Source organism: Microtus oregoni, unplaced genomic scaffold (genome assembly GCF_018167655.1).
Source record: "Microtus oregoni isolate MIOR12 unplaced genomic scaffold, Mior012 000056F_ref0000123, whole genome shotgun sequence".
Lineage (NCBI taxonomy): Eukaryota > Metazoa > Chordata > Mammalia > Rodentia > Cricetidae > Microtus > Microtus oregoni.
In genome coordinates this window covers 1,384,499-1,407,883 of record NW_024543832.1, presented here as the reverse complement: position 1 = coordinate 1,407,883, position 23,385 = coordinate 1,384,499, and the positions used below count along the sequence as shown (strand labels likewise).

The 23,385-nt window shown below is 38.7% G+C and overlaps 2 gene segments (V, D, J or C); both read left to right on the top strand.

The window, feature by feature from the left end:
• Positions 1–4,070: 4,070 nt before the first annotated feature.
• On the top strand, positions 4,071–4,592 carry LOC121438488. The segment is given in 2 exon segments: positions 4,071–4,116; positions 4,201–4,592. Coding segments are annotated over 2 exon segments (438 nt in total).
• A 10,720-nt stretch (positions 4,593–15,312) lies between these two features.
• LOC121438487 lies at positions 15,313–15,955 on the top strand. The segment is given in 3 exon segments: positions 15,313–15,358; positions 15,455–15,765; positions 15,935–15,955. Coding segments are annotated over 3 exon segments (378 nt in total).
• The last annotated feature ends 7,430 nt before the right edge of the window (positions 15,956–23,385 follow it).

Genomic DNA, 23,385 nt, shown 5'->3' with positions numbered 1-23,385 from the left:
GCAGAGTAGGCTGCATAGAACAAGCATCTTTGATCAACATAAATATGAAAATTACATCCAAAAGGATAATTTGCCTATATCCAAGAATTCAAGACCCATTAGCTAGAGTTAAGACAAAAATCACAATGCTATGGTGATGGAGAGAAATGGGACCTGTGCCTTGTAAAAGGGAACATGGTTCTGTTACTTTACAGTAAGGGAGTTTATATGAACCACACAAATTTTATATACAAGAATACATGGCCAACATTCTCACTTCTATGTGAGGATCCAAAGAAAATGACATTTTCAATTAAAATAGATTATTGCATTTCAATTATTATTTCCATATACCACTGTTATACTGTTTCTCACTGCTGAACTCTCTATACGTGAAGTCTGAAGTGTCAAATCTCACAGAGATGCCCACAATTAATTGTGATTGTAGCTATCACATACCTATAATTTTCACTTAATTGTTTTCAGTATGACAATTGTCCATAAATAAAAGTGGGCACAGAAGTTACATTGGTTATATTTCTGTAAATTAATTTATTGAATAATGTGGCCATGAATGTGGACATGTATTACTGTGACTGACACACAGTGAGGGAAACCCAGTGTGAGCCTGCAGAAAGTCCCTCTTCGGAGAAACTTGGAAACAGGATGGGATGCAAAGGACCAACAGGAGTTCCAAGACCATTAGAGGTCACGTCAGAAATATGGAAGTTGTAGACTATGCTGCTTTAATTTTAAAATGTGAGGTTTCTTCTTTCAGTCAAAAAGTCCAGTTGAGCTTTCTCTCAACTGTTGAAGCCTATCAAGCTTCCTATTTTTCCCAAACTAGAACCAAAGGATTACCCACAAATCAAATCATCTGAGCTATACATTTGCTTCTTCTTATCAGACAGATTGACACATAATTTTATATGTTACATGTATTTACGTATACATTTCCACTTAATTCCATTCAATACATTGTGTGTGTGTGTGTGTGTGTGTGTGTGTGTGTGTGTGTGTGTGTATTTTAAGAGGAGACTAGGTTAGGAAACTTGTTAAGTGTAAGTTCATTAAGTATGCTTAGGAATTTACAGTAATCTGTAATTTTTTGGATTTTTTTTGGAAAAACTATTTGTAGCCTGAATTAATGTTCCTTTCACAAGACATTGAAAAGTTAATATTCATTCTTTTCTTATTCTAAACTACAAGACTTTGAAGTGTTCACCTCATTATCATTTCTGACAATTCACCTTTTTATATATTTCCTTCTTGGTAAAATTTATGTTTCATATCAAAATACAAAGGAATGGTTCCTCTTCAGCTGTGTCCTGAACCTTGAGATCACAAAATTCTCAGCTCCAGTGTGCATGTTTCACCAGATGTCAGCTCCAGTCCTTGTCCCCTCTATCATCAGTTTTATCATAGACAGCTGCAGTGACACCAGCCGTGAGTGTTGAAGGTTTGGATAGATACAGAAGTGTCTAGATTTTTAGAATCTTGATATTATGACTTATAACAATGAATTGAGCAGAAATTCATTCACAAAGCAGAAAGTAGCATATTCAGTCTCATGTTACCCAGGGTCAGGCTGAGGATCAGAATTTATGACTGCTGGGGACTAGGTATGAGCAGGGAGAAAGTTTTAAACAATTTGGTTAGACCTAACATATACCAAAGCCAATAACTAGAGATTCTAATTCTAAGCATTTACATTATGATAAAATATCCATGACAAGATATTGAGATTCTAACACTATATCCCAAATCTCTCATAGTTTAATACCAAATGGTCTAGACAGTGAGGGAAAGCCAAAAAGAGTGAGCCTTAAAATAAAGGGGAAAGTTAGTTACCACTTTAACCTCTGAATATGAGTTTCTGAATGTGAAGGATATGATGTGTATGTGTGTTTGTGTGTGTAGGTGTGTGTGTGTATGTGTGTGTGTAGGTGTATGTTTGGATGACTGACATATGTGTGTCTGTGATTGGAATTGGGAAAGCTGTCACTGACTCCACATCCATCCTTTCATCAGAAGTAACTGAAATTATCCTAGTTTTCATTCTGTACCTGTCATGACCATCGTACCTAAGCAACCTGGGAAGAAAAAGATTTATGTCATCTTAAATCTTACAGTCCATCATGTAAGTATATCAGTACATGAAATCAGAACAGGAAACTGAGCATAGGAACTGAATTGAAAACCATAAAGAACCCGGTTTATTTGCCTGTACTCCCTGGTTGTTTAGCATGCTTGCTTATACAAACCAGGAACAACTTCCCATGGATGACGACATCCTGTCTATCTAGACCCTACTTCATCAATCATTACTCAAGAAAATGACTGCACAGTCATTCTTCCAGAACAACCTGATGGAGGAAAATTTTCCAAATTAAATCCCTTCTTCCCTAATGACTGTGCCTTGTATTATTTTCATGGAATTCTAACCATATTGCAAATGTACAAGCTGGCACTGCCATTATAAGATAACCCATTGCATATCCATGTGTTCACCAGACATAAGTAAACAAATAACTGATAAAAGACTTATGGATAAGAAACTACTTATCAAGTAGAATGTAATTATATGTAATAGGAGGATTACCATGAATTCTTATCCTTTATGAAATATTTGCTTATTTTCTTCCTTTAGGGATGCATTTTCTTCCAATGAGCAAGAAAATGCAGATTACAGGCACAAACTATCTCTGAAACAACCAAAGGCCAAGTTCTCCAATATAGTACAAGACATACACATTTACTTCGGTAAAACTCCTTCCCAAAATTTTGTTAACATAATGAAAATATAACCCAAGATGAAACATTCCATGAATAATGTCTGAAAATTATTCTACTGTTCAGAGCAAAGAACATGTGAAACACAGTACTCATAGTGGAAGTGAACATCAGAGCTTGCACAAGATTGTTGAATCCCTAATGTTAAAACCTGTCTCTACCACTGCCACTCTAGTACAAAGATTATGCACACAGAAATAAGGAATTTAAAATGTGAGATCTCCAATACCAAGTAATAGGCAGACATTTCTGAATGCTGATTGATCAGTGTGGGTCCAACTCTGCACTTTGTTTCCCCTATGGTTTGCATTAACAAGGCATGGATGGATGAAAGCTCCACAAACTCTTGTTCTCAATTGTGATCTGCAACTCAAGGTATGGGGTTCCCATATTCATATCTGTCTACTTGTCCACTTTTTGTAATGAATCACCTCCCCTTCCTTATGTTTTACTTTCAATAACATAACACTCAATACTAGTTGCATACTACAGTGCTTCATGAAGTTCTATTGACAACCAAATTTCCCATCCCTTATTAATGCAATAATTATATATAAAAACCTGGATTTTTATTTATTACTGGCTTAAAAGAGAGATAAAAGTACATAAAGAAATGTAGACTGGCATAAATGATGAGGTACTAAAACTCAATATTGTGTTCCCAAATGAGAAAGTAAATAGGATGAACCACATGATATAGGAACCAAATGAGTCTCTTGGGTTTCCTCTCAAATACACAGTTGAAATCACACATAATAATGTTAGTAAACTTCTTCTTCACAAGTTATCTTTTGGACAAGTGATAAGAATAAGAATAATTTCACTGACTCCAGAGAATAAATGTTAAGTCATTGATTAAAATAGAGTTTCTGATAACCTGTATCATCAGAGGTCCAATTGCATACTGAATCCAGTGCTGCAATTTATAAAGATATAAAAATGCATTTAGGATATGGTACTCTGTTCTGCCTGCACTGTGTAAATGTGGACTCACTTAGTATAAACACTCCCATGTTTTGCTTGTCAGTTCTGCACAGTGTGATTCATACTAATTCTTATTTATCTGGGTTTGGAAACACAGACAATAACAAGAAAATGTTCCTGAGTTCCCATGTTCAAATTCTCTAAGAAACATAAGAAAAATATCATTCACACGAGGGAAGTGGAAACCAAGTGCTGTGCTTTCTGTTATCTCCTCAATAACCTTCCCCAATGCAAAGCAGCCCTCAGACTCACTATAAAAGCCCAGGCCCAGCTGAGAGGCCCCATCTCCTTCTCATTGGAGCTTCCAGCAAAGCATGGCTGTCCTGGTGCTGCTCCTCTACCTGGTGACATTTCCAAGGTGTGAGTGTTTCAGGGTTTCAGGAGAGGGACCCAGGCATGTCATCTATATGATGTACAACTGATCATGATGTTGCTTGTCTCCAGGTGTCTTTTCCCAGGTACAGTTGAAGGAGACAGGACCTGGCCTGGTGCATCCCTCACAGACCCTGTCTCTCACCTGCACTGTCTCTGGGTTCTCATTAACCAGCAATGCTGTACACTGGGTTCGCCATCCTCCAGGAAAGAATCTGGAGTGGATGGGAGTAATATGGAATCATGGAGGCACAAAGTACAATTCAGCTCTCCAATCTCGAATCACCATCAGTAAGGACAACTCCAACAATGAAGTCTTCTTAAAATTGAACAGTCTGCACACTGAAGACACAGCCATATATTACTGTGCCAGACACACAGTGAGGAAACTCCCATTTGAGCCTACACACACACACACACAAAACCTCCTTGTAGAGACATCTGCGACCAGCAGAGGGCACTAAGGACGAACAGGGATTCCTCAAAACCAAAAGTAAGGTTCTCCTCAGAGGCTAAGTAAGGCTTCATGACTTCAAATTTTAATACCAGAACCTGTGGTTTGCTCTTCCAGCAAGCATATCCTGAGGCCCCTCTTCTTTGTCTTATTATATTCAACCTTCTATGTGTGCAAACATGAGATCAAATTTTTTACATACTCTCTAAATTATCCAATTGCTTCTGATTAACAGAAAGAATGCATATAATTTAATATATTCTGTGCTGTTCTCTCTGTCTCTCTGTATCTGTCTCTGTCTCTCTCTCTCTCTCTTTCTGTGTGTGTGTGTGTGTCTGTGTGTGTGTGTGTGTGTGTGTGTGTGAAATAATAATTCAAAAGGAGTCTGTAATTGCGACACTTGTTGACTTAAATTTCAATGTAAAACTTTGGAATTTTGAATATTTTGTAATTTATTCTCTTTGTTTTGGAACATGTGATGGAGAAACTGCAGCTTCTCTGTAAAATACACTTTCTAAGGGTAGATTTGAAAATGAAATATATATTTCCTTCTTCTAAACCAAGAAAACTTAAAAGATTACACTTTCTTATCATTTGTGAAAGGTTCTAATATTAACCATTTGCTTCTTGTTAAAATTAGTATGCACCCTAATTTTCAAGAAATTATTCCTCAGTAGACGTATTTGAAAGCTCTTAGTGTACAAAATTCTCAGCTACTAGTGTGCACATCCTTACTGGTATAAGCTTCATTACTGCCTCCAACTGTCACCAGCTCTTTCCATAGCATCTGAGTTCTATGAAAACTGAGTTTCAGTTTGTGATTTGTTGATGCTTTTACTGGTAACAAAGATTCCTAGAGTTTCATGCTTCTCCTAAGCACCCTTATCTATAAAGAATTCCAAATTCCTATCCACTGTCCAACTACTATCTTGTATTTTTCTTCTTGGTCCCTCTTTATTGAGGAGTCCCCAAATAAAAAGCACAAACTATCAAGGGCCCTCCATCTACAAAATATTTATAAAAAAAACAACTTCTATCACTTTGCCTGGATCTCACAAATGGCTAGACTGGTGAACCAGTGAGCCCCAGTGATTATCCCATCCCCACACACCTCAGATAAGATAGGAATGTCTCTAGCATTCATAGAGACAGTACAGATTTAAAGGACTTCAATTTGTAGAGGTAGGAAGGCACTGCTGGTGAGCCAGCTGCTCATCAGGACATTGGTGTACAAGGCCTTTAATGTCCTACAGTGATGGAATTTTAATACACTACACTATTTTGAAAAGATTTTTTTAAATATGTTTTTGAGAACTAATACACATTTGCAATGTATCTTAGCCATACCCTCACTCAACTTTTTCTTCCCATTCCCTGTTCTTGGCCCTCCCAAAACATTTTGCTCCAAAATTCATGTCTTCATTTTATGACTCAACAAATCCAAACAGTATTAATCATAACCCCATTGGGGTGGACAAAGGCAAAAACCAATAGCTACACCTGCACGTAAAATGAATCTCGAGCCCCTATCAGCCTTCACTGAATGCAGAGAGTTTATGACTGTTCACTGCTGAGAATAGACAACTGTGTGAGGGCTTCTCCACAGACAGAATGTCTATATCAAAACTTCCTCATCCCTCACTTCCGTACCCCTCCATATGCCTCCCAAAAGTCACAAGTAACATCACTGAAGAGTGGGTTGAAAGAATGAAAGTACCATAAAATGGGAAAGAGTTCAGTGGGATGGTTACCTCTGGACATCACATGGTCATTACACACAAAAACTGTTTGTGTTCGTGTACAATATATCTACAAAACCTAGCGACTTAAATGGTCAAGCATGTAGAGGAGAGGGACAGCACACAGCACACAAACCTGAAATGTTCCATATATTTTACTGAGATTATCATCCTTCAAAATTAAAACATATTTCAACATTTAAAAAATTAGAGCACAGAAATGTTCACAAACCAACAGTACAAAGGTCACAGTGCTATGAGGAAATCCACTATTGGTGTTTTGTCAGGGAGCATATACTAACACGGTCTTCTATACTTACACCAATGTTAGTGCTTCTCTCAGCCTTGATCAGTGAAGTCTTTCTGAAGTGTGTGACATGTAAAGTATGTACCCATGACTGCCCTAATATTGAAAATAAGTGACTGCTGAATACTCACCCCAAACAAACATATTATGTATGTTCTAAAGCCCAAGAAAGGTAGCAAGAGACTTCTGGAGGAATGTGAGAGAGTTGGCTGCTGTCTTTTTGATACAGGGTAGCCATTACAATTATGCACATATAACAGAAACAACTTGCTGCATATAGCCGGAAACAAGAAAATGGAAGGAAGTGATCTAAAAAAGGATGTGGGAGAGAGTGAGAAAAAGGAGAGAGGAAATTAGGAAGCAGAAGTTTATCAGGGAAACAGGGAGAGAGGAGAAGAAGGAAAGGAAAGAAGAGACATGAGAGTAGGAGGGGCCAGAAAGGGTCATCAGAAGTGAGTAGCAGATGAAAGAAAGTAGCAGGAATGACTGATTCATAGATTAGCTTTAAAAAGTTCTATTCTATCTAAATCTTCATAAAATTTCTGCTTCTGCACTAAGTTTCCTTTCCCTGTTTCAAATAAAATATTTTCCATGTCCTTCCTCAAAAACGTAAAGGAAATTGCGCCATTCTAATGTTAAAATGCTGCTAGAGGCTCTCTTACAAGCCAGTCTGGTAGGTTCATTTATTTCCAACTGAGGTTTGCTGTGCCCAGATAATCATAGCTTTTATCTACATGGAGAAATTTCTAACTATCATAAGAATATAAAATATTCTACTTTCATTGTATCAGGAGCCATTAACTGAACATCTATGAGTCCACTAGGCATGAGTGAATAAATGACTGAACAAACTCAAGTATAAGGATGCAGCTATTAAATAGAAGATAATTGTCAGTAATGGGCTACTTTACCCTGAAGACATTCCATTTGAACACTTTTTTCTTAATGATTCCTTCTAGAGAGTTTCATGGAGAAGAGGACCCCTAGAAGCATGAGAAAACAAAATGTGGACACGAACTCTGTCTGATATAACTAAAGAAAAACATGAGTAAGGGATCATGTACCAGTTCTCCAAAATTGTATGAAAAATAAGTAATTATTCTTGTGAACTTTTGCAAGATCCAAAAGCCACAATGAAAAATCAGACAAAGCAAAGATGAGATGCACTGAGCATACTGTCTAACAATGTTCTAACAAACAGTGCATCCTGAACAATGTTGACAAAGCACTTACAGGGGTGGATGTCCATCAGAGGTGGCACAGGTTGGCCATCTTCCCAGTGTTAAGACTTTTCTCCACCACGGCTACTTACAGTACAGAATATTCTCAGAGGAATAATGAACACAACATATGCAGTGTCCAAAGTGGAAGAATTGGTTGATATTCTCTGGGATTTACTGAACAGATTGTTTTGGGCTATTTTTTTTTACCACTCCCTGATGGTTTACAGTACCATAGCATTGAGAAAAGCCCTGAATCCCTTTTCTCTATGTTGATCTTCACAAGACAATCAGTTCCCATTGTTCAAGCATGTCCTCCTCTCCAATTCTTGTCATCACTTAAGGTTCTCTTTCTTTTTATTGTGTCTGGTAATGTAACACTCAAGACTGGTTCCAATTAACTGCTTTTTACAAAGTGTCATGAAGAGCTGACCATCCATTCCTCACCAGTGCAACAATCATATTTAGGAACCTGATTTTGCAATGTGCTTAAAGTGGTAAAGAGACAAGGAAGGAAATATAAAAGTACATAGTGACAGAGACACAGAAAAACAGAAAATAGGAACTAAGAAATATCCAGGTATGGTGGCCCTGAATGCACAGGTCAGTATTCTGAAACCACTTATGTGTATGACAATCAATCCCATGAATCGCCTCTCAGATAAAAACATGAAATCACATGCACTAAATGTTTGTGAGTTCCATTCTCACAAGTTGGAATTTCAAGGTGAGTGATTAAAAAAAATTAACTTCAATGACAACAGAAAATATTTTAAATAGTTCCTTAATCCTGATTTCACATCAGGAAGAGGCTGAAGTGCATCTTATGATTCAATTCCATCTAAACACTCTGCTGGGGTTTACAGGGATATGCACTGAGGATGTGGTATCCTCTATTGTCTGCACAGCATGAATGTGGAGTCACTTAATGTTTTCATCCAAGATCTGCATAGTGTGAATCATACAATTTCCTATTTATCTGCAAGTGGGAATCCAGTGTTACTCATTTTCTATCACCAGGTCCTCTAAGAAACACAGGGCAATTGTAAGAAACCTAAGGAAAAATTTTAAACATTGCCCTGTGCTTTTTTATCCTCTCAGGAACCTCCCTGAATGAAAAAGAAGCCCTCTTGCTCAGGCTAAATTTCAGGCCTAGATGAGTGACCAGTCATTTTCTCACTAAAGCATCCAGTAGGCATGGTTGTCCTGGTGCTGTTCCTTTGCCTGGTGACCTTTCCAAGCTGTAAGTGTTTAAGTGTTTCAGGAAAGAGACTCAGACATGTCATCTGTGGAATGACTGTACCATGATTATTGTACCTGTTCCCAGGTTCCTGTCTCAGAAGCAGCTGAAGGAGTAAGGACCTGGTCTAGTACAACCCTCACAGACCCTGTCCCTCACCTGAACTGTCAGTGGATTGTCATTAACCAGTTACGGTGTAAGATGTGTCTGTCATAATCCAGGAAATTCTCTGAAGTGGATGTGAAGAATATAGAGTGGTGGAATCACAAATTAAAATTCTGATCTCAAATCACAAGTTAACATCAGTAGAGACACCTCCTATTTCATGAATTCTAATTGTTCTTAAAGATAAAGAGCCTGAGTCAGCTAGCAAGGGCAAAAGCTGAAGGATCAGAAAAGCAGAGTATTCAGCCACTAGAGAGTTCTCCCCTCTACCAGTGCTCAGACCAAATTGGGAAGATCCTGTCTCTGCAAAACCTCTGACTAAATGCTGTCTCTGAATGAATGCTGTCTCTCCAAAACCTCAGACTGCCTCTCAGAGTGAATTCCCAGACTGCATCTGAGTTCTTGTCTCCTCTTCTATAATATTCCTCTCTCTGCCCATCCATGTCACTCCTGTGTCTCTTTCTCTTGTGCTGAAATTAAAGGCATATGATCTTAGGTGCTGGTATCAACTTTGTGTGAGCTGTGTTTCTAATTTGCACAGATTAATCTCTTGTAGCCCAAGATAGGTTTGCACTCACAGAGATTAGTTCACCTCTGTCTTCCTAGTTCTCGGATTAAAGGTTTGTGCCAGCATTGCCTAGCCTCTCTGGCTTGCAAATGTCTTAGCTCTGCACCCTGATCTTCAGGATGCTTTACTTGTTAGATCACAAACACAATATCACTACACATCCAAACGTTTATGTTTTCATAAAACTAAACAATCTTCAAACTTCAGACATGTATTACTGTGCCAGAGAAACAGTGAGAGAACTCCAGGGTGAGCTTGGACAGAAACCTCGCTACTCAGACCAGCAGGGGATGTGGAAGACAAACAGGTACTGCCAGAAACAGTGGTCATCTGGAATATGCAGCATTTGCAACTGTTTGATGTCAAACTTTTGGTTTTTACCTTTAAAAAAAAGGTAATCCTCTAGAGTACAGTTTACTTGTCCTATTTATCTTGCTTTTTAATTATACACTAATCATCCGTGTTCCCACACAATCCTCTAAGATGTCTAATTTCTCCTTGTCAAACAAATCAGCACATTATTTATGTTTATATCTATATTTATATCTATATCTATATAGATAGACATAGATAAATAGACAAATAGACAGACAGACAGACAGACAGATAGATACATAGATAGATAGATGATACACAGACAGATAGATAGGAGTCTGAAATTATGAAACTTTGTAAAACAGCTTTGTAAGAATTTTGAATAATCTTTAATTCACCCTCTATTTTTAAACTTGTGATAAACCACAACTTCGTTTAAATTCTCCTCTTCATTATATCCTCTGATTCATTCTAGATAATTTTAAAGAAAAGGTGATACCTAAAAGACACATGTGTATAATCTAACACCAGAATAACTGTTCCTGTGGCATGAGCCCTGAAAGGATATGGCAAGAATCATATGTTTTTCCCCTAACTCTGATTGATGATGTGATATTTTCACCATAGAGAACAGTAACAGCTAACCAAATATGGAAAGATATTTTACAAATCATGAATAAGATTATCTGTTAATGAAATTTTTTTAGAAATAAGTGAAGGACCCCACCAGTTCTTAGTTGGATGTGAAGATGGTCCCTGATAAAGTTGCCTACAAAGTTATTTGATATTTACCACTGTTCCTTAATTGGCTTCTGAACTTATTGTTTTGAGCCTCAGTTATACAGCTTTTACTATTTTTCTTTATTCTTTGGGATATCTACATGTGATATTTTTCCATCCAGCTCCTCCCTCATCTTCCAAACATGGGGCCCTACCAATCTTATCATTATTTAAGCACAGTTAGTGTTTCCCATATCTGCAAGTGTTTGAACCCAAACACTGCAACATAGGAAATATACCAGGGACCGTACCCTCTAAAAAACATGACGATATCCCTTGTCCAGAAAAATAAGTTTCCAACTTCTTTCAGAAAGAAATAGGGTCAAGGAATTATCAGCCCTATCTATATCATGATTTTGGCTGGTTTGAACCTAGTTGAGTTCATACAGACAACAGCAGCCATTATGAGTCCATGATTGTGATATCCATGACATATCCAGAAGACAGCATTTCACAGCACCTCTCGCTGTGTTCCACTCCTTACATTCTTCCCACTCTGTCTTCATCCGCGTTCTCTGAGTCTTGGAAGAACTTGAATGGAACTGGAAATCTTACATCACACAACATGTTGAAGATTGGGAAGGACAGTTTCTTTCATTTATTTATTTATTGGTTTTTTGAGACAGGGTTTCTCTGTGGCTTTGGAGCCTGTCCTGGAACTAGCTCTGTAGACCAGGCTGGTCTTGAACTCACAGAGATCCGCCTGCCTCTGCCTCCCGAGTGCTGGGATTAAAGGCGTGCGGACAGTTTCTTTCTTAAAGAGATAATTCAGATTGTGTGTTTGAGACTCTGTGTGTTTGGTGTTCTGGCTTCCGTTATGTAGGCTTGGAACTAGAATGGAAGTCAAGACAGGGAAAGACATCTTAAGTGAAAGGTAAGAGGAAAAAAGCAAAGGGTAATATAGGGGATTTGAAAGGAAAAGTTGGGTGTAATGAGAGAAAGGGACTGCGTGGGTATAAAGCATGACAATTTGGGAAAATAAAAACAGTGCCTTCTGAAAATACAAAATTGATGCAAAAGTTTTGTGTTTTGTTACAAAAATTCATTAAATGTCCTCACTGTGCTGACTATATAAATATGCAGAAATAAAAACTGACCTAAGACAGCATGAAGACAGCCATGTATCAAAATGGGAAAGAGAAAGGCAGAGTGGGAAGTACAAAGCGATCACAGGGAGAAATTCAGGATGCAAACAATTGAGTGCTGCAAATATAAATATGTCTCCATAGCAATGACTGAGAGGAAGGCAGACAGCAAAAAGAAACAACTTATTTGCAAACATCCTGAGTCTATCAGGCAGCATCACTGAGAACTGAGTAAAATTCAGAAAAGTCTCAAGTGTTCTTGCTGTAGGAATTTCTACCATCAGTAGTCTTTAAGTTAGCCACCCACTTGATCGTGGCCTCTTATACTATTTATGCTGATGTAAAGCACATCTGGACTCTTTTCCTAGCTGCAGGATTTGGTTGCTGTTCCCAGTTCCAGCATAGGATTGTGATCTGTGAGTCTACCCCCCAAAAAATAACGCTTTATGATACTCAATTCTGAGCTAGTATGGGATTTCTTTTATGCTTCCTTCTTCATCTGGCACCCAGATGATAGCAGGTATAGACCCAGCTGATATATATCACATCCAATCCCATTCACGTCTGCCAGGTCCTCTAGCACAAAGTAATGTAGAAATTGATCAATTATTGATGGGAAGTGTGTTAAGGCTTCAGAATTCCCCAAGAAACATTATGTCAATAGCAAAGGTTTAAAGAGTTTTCTATTACATGGCAACAAGCTAAGGAGATTATAACGATATGTTCTACGTGCTCTTTCTACAATCAAACACTTCTACCTGCAATGACTAACCCAAAGGGTTCTCAAAGTAATAAAATCTGGCAGATGGGTGTGTTCCACTTTGCAGAATTTGGAAAATTAAAATATTTATACCATGCCATTGACACTTATTCAGGTTTACTGTGGGCAACTGCTTTGAGCTAAGAAAAGTTTGATTCAGTAATCACACATTTATTAAATGTTATGGCCAAAAGGAGTATACCTGCACAAATAAAGACAGATAATGGTCCAGCATATGTCTCTAAGAAAATGAAACAGTTTTTTGCTGATTATATTAAGCATATTACAGGTATACTACACAATCCTACAGGTCAAGCAGTTGTAGAAAGATTAAATCGAACTATAAAGGATATGTTAAACAAACAGAAAGGGTGGAAAATACCCCCAGGAATAGATTGCATAATGCTTTATTTATATTGATTTTTTTGTTTGTTTTTGTTTTTCAAGACAGAGTTTCTCTGTGGCTTTGGTGCCTGTCCCGGAACTAGCTCTTGTAGACCAGGCTGGCCTCAAACTCTCAGAGATTCACCTGCCTCTGCCTCCTGAGTGCTGGGATTAAAGGCGTGCACCACCAACACCCAGCTATATATTGAATTTTCTTAACTCTAATGAGAGAGGAACAACAGCAGCAGAGACATGTTGGATAATAAAAAAGTCATCTGAACTAAAACAGCCAATATATTTCAAGGATGTGTTGACCTCACAATGGAAACAAGGAGATGTGCTATGATGGGAAAGGGGTTTTGCTCTTGTTTCCACAGGAAAAGAAAAGCTGTGTATACCATAAAAATTAATAAAGATTCAGTTTTAAAAAAGAGAAACCTCTTGAGAAAGAGAAATGGCAGCTCATCCACAGAGGTGATAATCATACAGGTGGTAAGAAAACATTATAAGGTTTGGGGCAGGATTCTTCTATTGTCTTTACAGGAAAATACACATCTTAAAAATTCAAGAAACCCTGGCTGTTTGGATGCTGACAGAAAGAAAAATAACTATCCAATAAGGATCATCAAGAAAAAGGAATATGACTTGTAAGGACAGGTGATCAAAACACAGACATTTAAGCACACACACACACATATGAATATATATATATATATATATATATATATATATATATATATATGGCTTTGGAGTTGGACAATTGCTCTGTCCTTCTCTAAGTCCAAGCAAGTTATTAAAAGAAAAATTAAGAGTTTCTGTCTCATGTCAAGAACCATCTGGTAAGAGACAGAAAGAAGAAAGAGTTTAGAGAAAGTTTTACCCTTCTTCACACCTATTTTTGTCTCTATATTTGAATATAAATGTCTGAATATGTCTATATAAATATTGTTTAACTTTTCCACAATGAGCAAATGAATTTTCCTTCAGTAATCTTTGAAGTTTCCATGAAGAAGATGGGGCCCCACAACAAATCAACCTAGTTGATATGACGTCATGATGCTGATAGTACTACTATAAGACCTGCTTTGGGTACCAGCTGCTCAAGATGGCTCCAACTTGGTTAGATGAAGCGGTGTACTTTTTTACAACATTATGCCCAGAACTCCCAATAGGAACCTCAGAAAAACCCTACTGAAAACTCAGAGACTATTTGCAATTATACCAGACAGTAAGTAATCTTGGAACTTATCCATCATTTTACTTTCACAGAATCCCATAGAAAGTGTATCACCTCCATGACAGCTGGAAGTAATTCTAGAAGACAACAGCCCCTTTCCCAACAAAGTTTGTTCTCTGGGTTAGGGACAGCATTTAGCAGTTGATTATAAATAGAATAGGATTTGGGGTTGGGGAAAACATTTTTTAGACTAAGGGACCTCTTTGAAAAAAAGGGGGAAATTAAAGGGGATAATCGATGTGTGAGCTTACTCAGACTAATAATAATAGTGATTAATAGAGTGAATACTTGTGAGCTATTATTTGTAGGCAAATTATATTGGTATAGATTCTTGTATATTGATACAAAATTAAATTATATTAAATATGTTCCTATTTTTATCTATAATAGTTGTATATCTAGGCAAAGTTATTTTGTCATATTGTGTGCATGCATGGTTCTACCTCTGCTTAAAACATTTTTGTATGTTGATACAATTTTAGGATATATTTATTATATTACAATGTACATTTCTACTGCAGATCAAGATATTTTTGTAGATTGCTTACATTTGTGTGTAGAGCTTTTAAATTTCACATCGATCCAAGAGTCATGACAGTGTGGAAGCACATTTCCCATGAATATGGTGAAAAGAGAACTAAATATGTGTGGTGAATTCCTAACAAGAAAAATGTGTACACCGAGCTACATTAATGCTTCAATTTCTATAACAGTCACCAGTGTGTATGATGTCTTATATCTGCTCTGATTACTGCTTCCTGCCCAGATCCAACTACAGAGTCTGTTATGGCAGGAAGATATGTAAATAAGTCTTCTTTGTGCTCATAAAAACCAGCCCTGCCTTGACCCTGCAGCTGTGGCAGAGGAGACAAGCCCTGAATTCTCAAGGCCTCCCAGTCAGGGTTCAGCACTGAACAGAGGCCACACATCATGGCCTTAGGGCTCATATTGGTTTCCTTTGTCCTTATTTTAAAAGGTAATTCATAAAGATGTGACACTGTGTGTTGTGTGGACATAAGAGAAAAAAAATCTTTTGTGTCAGTTTTCTAACCAGAATTCTTTCTGTTTACAGGTGGACAGGGTGAGGTGCAATTGCTGGAGTCTGGGGGAGGATTAGTGCAGCCTGGAAAGTTCCTGAAACTCTCCTGTGCAGCCTCTGGATTTACTTTTGGTGACTATGCCATGCACTGGGTCCGCCAGGCTCCAGGGAAGGGGCTGGAGTGGGTAGCATCCATTAGTGAGAGTGGTAGCAAAATCTTCTATGCCAACGCTGTGAAGGGCCGGTTCACAATCTCCAGAGACAATGCCAAGAACACTCTGTACCTGGAAATGAGCAGTCTGAGGTCTGAAGACACAGCCATCTATTACTGTGCAGCAGACACAGTGAGTGAATGCTACTCTGAGCTCAGACAAAAACACCGCTGTGGGGAACACATGACCAGCAGGGGGCGCTGAAAGTACTTAGAAATCAGAGTCAGAGAAGAGCCGGCTCAGAGAAACACGGAAGACCTGACATCTTTGTGTCTGCACTGCCTCTCCATATCACGTTTAGGGATTTTCTCTACAGATATAGTGTGAAGTAATCCTTGAAGGTCCAAATGTTAATTTGAATTTCTGTTTCCTGTTGTGATGTGTGTGATTATTTATTACAGTTTTTCTTCCTGTTACCCTTTATCTCTCTGTCTACCTGTCTCTTTCTCAATCTCTCTCACTCCTCTCCGTGTGTGTGTGTGTGTGTGTGTGTGTGTGTGTGTGCGTGTGCGTGTGCGTGTGTGTTGACATATGAAGCCTTTCTCTAACAATCTGTAACACTTATTTTGAGACAAATTCTATCCTTGGGCCTGGATCTCAATGACTGGATTGTCTGATTTTCCAGTTATTCCCAGTGATTGTTCAATCTTCACATTCCCTATATGGTATACCTGGTTTGCTGCAACACCTACTTTTTTCTTTCTTTTTTAGTTATGGATTCTGAGTTCTGTGTTTAGAACAACTGAAGGGTTATTGTGTGTCAACAACTTGATTTTCCCAGCACTGTTATAGTTGCTTCTAAATTTTAGGATGTACTTTACCTGAACAAAATGCAGATCATCATACTGAGCTAGAGTGATTCTTTTGACCAGCATCAGTTCCTAAAGAAGCCAAAACAGATTGAAACCCTAGATGACAGAGGAAGCTCAGAACCACATGTGAGTCTAGAGGACTCTGTGCCATTTGTTTGTCTCCATGAGCACTACACTACCCACACAGAAGTAAATGCCCCTAATTAAAACAGTGTATTTTTTAAAAGTTCTCATCCAATTCTGTGATTTAGCCCAATGGTCTAGTTCTTGTGTAGTTTATATGAGACCTTGATTCAAATGGTAATTTGAGGTTTCGACAACAGTATTTATTATTCAATATCAGGAGCCCCATATCCTCTCACTGGAGCCTCCAGCAGAGCATGACTGTCCTGGTGCTGCTCCTCTGCCTCATGACCTTTCCAACCTGGAAATGTTTCAGGGTTTTAGGAGAGAAACCCAGGTCCACCATGTGTGGAATATATGAATGATGATGATGTTGCTTGTCCCCAGGTGTACTGTCCCAAATCCAGGTGAAGGAGTCAGAACCTGACATGTTTCATCCATAACTGACCCAGACGTTGTCTCTCACCTGCACTGTTCCTGTGTTCTCCTTAACCAGTTGTCAAGTGCACTGGGTCAATCAGACTCCAAGATAGGGTCTGGAATTAATAGAAATAATATGGTATAATGAAAACACTGATTATAATTCTGTTCTCAAAATGTAAGTCACCATCAGCAGGGACACCTCCAAGCTTCCTTAAAACTGAACAGTCTGAAAACAGAGGGCACAGCCATATATTACTCTACCAGAGACACAGTGATGGAACTCTTGTGTGAAACTGTAAAAACCTTCCTACAGAGACCTTGGGATGAGCAAGTGGTACTAAGGGCCAACAGGGACTCACCAGCACTAGCACAAATCATTTCAGAGTGCTGAATCAAAACAGTTGCACAAGCCCAAGAAGAGATGTCTTCTCTGTTTCTTGGCTTGCGATGTGCATCAAAGTCATGTTTCTCATTGCACTAGTCTAGAATTTAGTCCGTACTAATCTTTAATAAATCTGAATATTTTTGAAGTCCTATTTTCTACTGTGATATTTATTTTTCTATATAATTTGCAATCTCATCTGAACAAGATAGATAACATCACACAGGCAGACCTAGCTGTGCTGTGTGCACCAGGATCAATAATGAAGAGAATCAGGGAACATTTGGGAGTGGGGTCCCTAGATTCACAACTGATCTCCAGTTAATTCTCCAGTTAGAACAGAATTTAGGATTTCAGTAAGAGCCAACAGATCATGTAGGAATACCCTGGTATTTAATATTGATTTCCTCTACTCCCTCTATCATCACATATAACATGAACATCAATTTCATCATTGATCCTGGGTATGTTCTTGTACTCAGACCATGGAAGTAATGCGGCTAGAGACAGCAGCTGAGGTTCAGGAGCCTATAGAATGTTTCTAGCTAACCACTGCTTAAGGTGTCCCTGAGCCTCACGTCCTTTCTGAGAATGCTATCAAATAAAAATGTGGTTTTTAGATCTTAGAATCTATTCTGATCTTTTCAGATTGATAGTGAGTAATCAAATTGTATTTGGCTAAAATAAAATATGCTACCTCTAGCAAGGTTATTAAACTCATTTTAAAAGTTTACAGGATTTTAATTTCAACATGTAGATATATTTCTCTCTCCATTGTTTCCTGCATAGACTTCTTACTTACACAGATTCACTTGCAAATAAGTATTGTGGTCTCTGCAGTGATGTCTGAGTCATTGATCCTTGATCTGAATATCAGATGCTGCTGTGGGACAATGGTCTGTATTCTGTCAATTATACTTTTAAAAAACACTTATTGGCCAGTAACCAGGCAGGAAGTATAGGCAGAACATCCAGACAGGAAATAGAGGTAGGTCAATGAGAAAGGAGAATTCTGGGAAGAAGGAAGTCCTAGTCTGTAATCATGACCCAGCCACAGAGGAAGCAAGATGTGACTGCCTTGCCAAATAAGGAACCAAATAATGTGACTAACATAGAAATGAAATGAATAATGGGCTAATATATGTCATAAGACTTAATAAAATGTCAGATCTACTAGATCAATCAGTTTATAGTTAATGTAGATCTTTGTTTAAATTCCTTTGGGACTTAAAAACTGCAGGAACTGGGCAGGACAGAAAATCTCAGACAGCAGAATAATGCTCAACATGTGGACAACTACATCCACATAAAACCTGAGAGAGCTTGGGAAGTAATTCCAGACATAAAATAATAGAGTCAAGCATGGCTTATTGGTAGCAGCACTCTCTTGTGTGGGCTCTGCTTTCTAGAGGCAAGCACTCTCATTTAAGAGAGGTGTCCTGACTCAGCTTTACCTGTAATACCTTGCAGCTGTTGTAAGAGGTCCTGCCACAAAATACATAATTGATTTTGATGAAAAGCTGACTGCATGCTTTTTGGTTTTCAGCCATAGCAAAAAAAAAAAAGTCACACCATTTTAAAATGCTGGCTTTCTGATCCATCCTGCTAGTGCTAACTCTGAATCTTTCAGAAAGAAAGTCCAGCTACAGAGCATTTGAATGAGGTTTTTGAGCACACTGATGCAGTTTTCTTGCTGGCAAGGTCCTTAAAATGCCATAGAGCTGTGGCATTAAACATGGCTACAGCCAGTACCTCTGCCATGAGGCTGGAATCTCAAAAAATTAAGGAATGGGCTGGATCTAGCCATCAAAACCACAGCCTTAATCCTTTCCTTATTGCTTAGCAAATTAAAGACTCATGTGGTCAGAAAAAGAGCATTATACAGTAAAGACAGATTCAAAGAGATAGAAAACCTCTAAATAGCTTACAGTGTGTTTAAAAATATATGGAGGCTTTGGAGAGAAAAGAAAAAAGTTTAAGTCCCTAAAAAAAAGAAAGAATGACAGTAGTGGTACACACCTTTAATTCCCATGCCTGCAAGACAGAGGCAGAGAGAGCTCTGTGAGTTCAAGGTGTAGTAGCACACAACTTTAATCCCAACACTGGGGAGGTAGAGAAAAGCTGTGGTCTGTGTTCCAGGACAGCCTGGCCTACAGAGGGAGTTCCAGGACAAAGATATGAAGAAAACCTGTCCAAAAATCCAGAAATAAAAAATAAAAGAAATGGACTTTAAAATAAAGCCTCATGCCCTTAACTCCCTGGTCATTCAGCAGCGGGGGGGGGGGAACCCTCCCCTCTGCTAAGGCCTCTCTCTCCCTAACCCATGCCAGCTTAAACCCAGGAACCTCCTCCCTTCTTCCTGCCTTCCTTAGGGCCACAAGATCTTCCAGTTCAGCCTGTTTGGGCACTAGGACAGGGTGCTGAGGGCAACAGGGCAGGCAGGAGTTTCTTTGCTTCAATAGCCTGTCTGCAGCAAGATAGGCCTTGTGTCAGTGAGGTCCCTGGCCAGCAAGGGAACCTGATCCTGTTTCATAAGATCCATTGGATAGCATCTGAAGGAAGAGATGGGCAGGCACAAAGGCAAGAATTCCTCCACCAATCTGAAAAACAACATGAAAACACCAGAGCCCAGTGATCTTACAACAGAAGGTCTTGAACACCCTAATCCAGAAGAAGTGGAAAAAATTGGCATTATGAAAGCCATCGAGTCCTTTAAACATCATGTAAAAAACACGCTTATAGAAATGGATAAGAAGTATAACAAAAAGTTTGAAGAAATGAATAAATACATAAAGGATACCCTGGGAATCCAAGAAAAGACAATCAAACAGGTAATGAAAACATTTCAAGAATAGAAAACTGAAATAAAGGAAAGGAAGAAAACACAAACAGAGGGCTGGCTGGATATGGAAAATGTAGGTAAACGAACAGAGACTACAGAAAAAAGCATAACAAAGAGAATACAAGGGATAGAAGAAAAAAATCTCAGACACTGAAGATATTATAGAGGAAATAAACTCACTGATTAAAGAGCAAAAAAAATCCAACAAATTCTTAACAGAAAACATATGGGACACAATAAAAAGACCAAACCTAAGAATAATAGGGATAGAAGAAGGAGAAGAATTACAGCTCAAAGGCCGAGAAAATATATTTAACAAAATTAAGGAAGAAAACTTTTCCAACATAAAGAAAGATATTCCTATGAATATTCAAGAAGCATACAGAACACGAAATACACAGGATCAAAAAAAAATTTCCTCGCCATATAATAATCAAAACACAAAACATACTGATTAAAGAGAGAATATTAAGAGCTGCAAAGAAAAAAGGTCAAGAAACATATAAAGGCAAACCTAACAGACTTACACCAGAATTCTCTATGGAAACCACGAAAGCCAGAAGGTCCTGGATAGAGGTACTTCAGAATCTAAGAGACCATGGATGCAAGCCCAGACTACTATACCCAGCTAAGCTATCATTCACTATCGATGGAGAAAACAAAATATTCCAGGATAAGAACAAATTTAAATAATACGTAGCCACAAATCCAGCCTTATAGAAAGTAATAGAAGGAAAATCACAAACCAAGGAACCCAACATTGCCAACACTGCCTACAATAACTCAGACATCTAGAGACCCATCACCAGCACAACTCAAACAAGGGAAAAACACAAACTCTACTACCAAAAAAATAATAATGACCAGAGTCAACAACCACTGCTCATTAATATCACTTAATATCAATGGATTCAGTTCACCCATACAAAGGAACAGTCTAAGAAATTGGATACAAAAACAGGATTCAACATTCTGCTGTTTACAAGAAACACACCTCAACCACAAAGACAGGCACCTACTCAGAGTAAAGGGCTGGGAAAAGGTCTTTAAAGCAAATGGACCTAAGAAACAAGCAGGGGTGGCCATACTAATTTCAAACAATCTGACTTCAAACTAAAATCAATCAGAAGAGATCGAGATGGTCATTTTATACTCATAACAGGAACAATTCATCAGGATAAAGTCTCAATCCTGAATATCTAAACCCCTAATATAAAAGCACCCACTTATGTAAAAGAAATATTACTAAAACTCAAGGCAGACATCAAACCTAACACACTAGTAGTAGGATACTTCAACACACCTCTCTCACCAATGGACAGGTCAATCAGACAGAAACCTAACAGAGAAATAAGAGAATTAATGGAGGAAATGAAGCAAATGGACTTAACAGACATCTATAGAACATTCCACCCAAATAGGAAAGAATATACATTCTTCTCTGCAGCTCATGGAACCTTCTTGAAAATTGACCACATACTCGGTAACAAAGCAAACCTCCACAGATACAAAAAAATTTTAGTGACCACCTGTGTCTTATCAGATCATCATGGATTAAAGTTAGAATTCAACTACAATGCTACCCCCAGAAAGCCTACAAACTCATGGAAACTGAACAGTCAACTACTGAACCACACCTGAGTCAAGGAAGAAATCAAGAAAGAAATTAAAGTCTTCCTTGAATTTAATGAAAATAAAGAGACAACATACTCAAACCGATAGGACACTATGAAAGCAGTGCAAAGAGGAAAGTTCATAGCACTAAGTGTCCACTTAAAGAAAATGGAGAAGGCAAACATTGGAGACTTAACAGGACACCTGAAAGCTCTACAAAAAAAAAAAAGAAGAAGAAGAAGCAGACTCACCTAGGAGGAGTAGAAGACTGGAAATAATCAAATTGAGTGTTGAAATCAACAAAATAGAAACACAGAAAACAATCCAAAGAACCAATGAAACAAAAAGTTGGTTCTTCGAGAAAATCAACAAGATCACCAAACCCCTATACAAACTAATCAAACGACTGAGAGAAAACATGTGAATTAATAAGATCAGAAATGAAAAGGGGGACATAACCACAGACACAGAGTAAATTCAGAGGATCATTAGATCTTACTACAAAAGCCTGTATGCCACAAAACAGGAAAATGCAAAAGAATTTGACTTTTTTTAGATGAGTACCATATACCAAAGTTAAACCAAGTCCAGGTGAACAATATAAATAGATCTGTTAGTCAAAGAATTAGAAACTGTTACCAAAAACCTTCCTTCCAAAAAAAGCCCAGGACCAGATGGTTTCAATGCAGAATTCTAGCAGAACTTACAAAAAGAGCTAACAACTATACTGTTTAATATATTTCACAATATAGAAACAGAAGAGTCATTGCCAAATTCCTAGTATGAAGCTACAGTTACCCTGATACCCAAACCACACAAACACCCAACCAAGAAGAGAATTACTGGCCAATCTCACTCATGAACATCAACGCAAAAATTCTCAATAAGAAAGCAGGGTGGGCCCTTTGTTAGTGAGCTACCCAAGCAGCACATAGTTTTGATTTGGGCACCGGGACAGACATCATTGGGGTGAGTGAGTGCGGCAACAGCTGGGAACAGGGAACTCAGACGTTCCTCATCCCTCCTACACTTCCGGGTCATCCTACAGGGGCTGTACTGCCCGATACCTACTCTCTCTTCCTATCCCAGACCAGCTTATATCCAGAATCCCCTACCCCCTGTCTCCCTCCCTCCCTCCCTCCCTCCCTCCCTCCCTCCCTCCCCTCTTTGGTGGCATAGCACCTCCCAGTTCAGCCTGCTTGGGCGCTGGGACCAAACACGAATCGGGAGGTCATAGGGGAGGGCGGTAGTTCCTTTGTCTCCATAGCCTGCCTGCAGCAAGCAGGGTGGGCCCTTTGTTAGCGAGCTACCCAAGCAGCACAGAGTTTTGATCGGGGCACCGGGACAGACATCATTGGGTTGAGTGAGTGCAGCAGCAGCCGGGAACAGGGAACTCAGACGTTCCTCATCCCTCCTACACTTCCTGGTCATCCTGCAGGGGCTGTACTGCCCGATACCTCCTCTCTCTTCCTATCCCAGAAGAGCTTACATCCAGAACCCCCCACTCCCTCCCTCCCTCCCCTCTTTGGTGGCATAGCACCTCCCAGCTCAGCCTG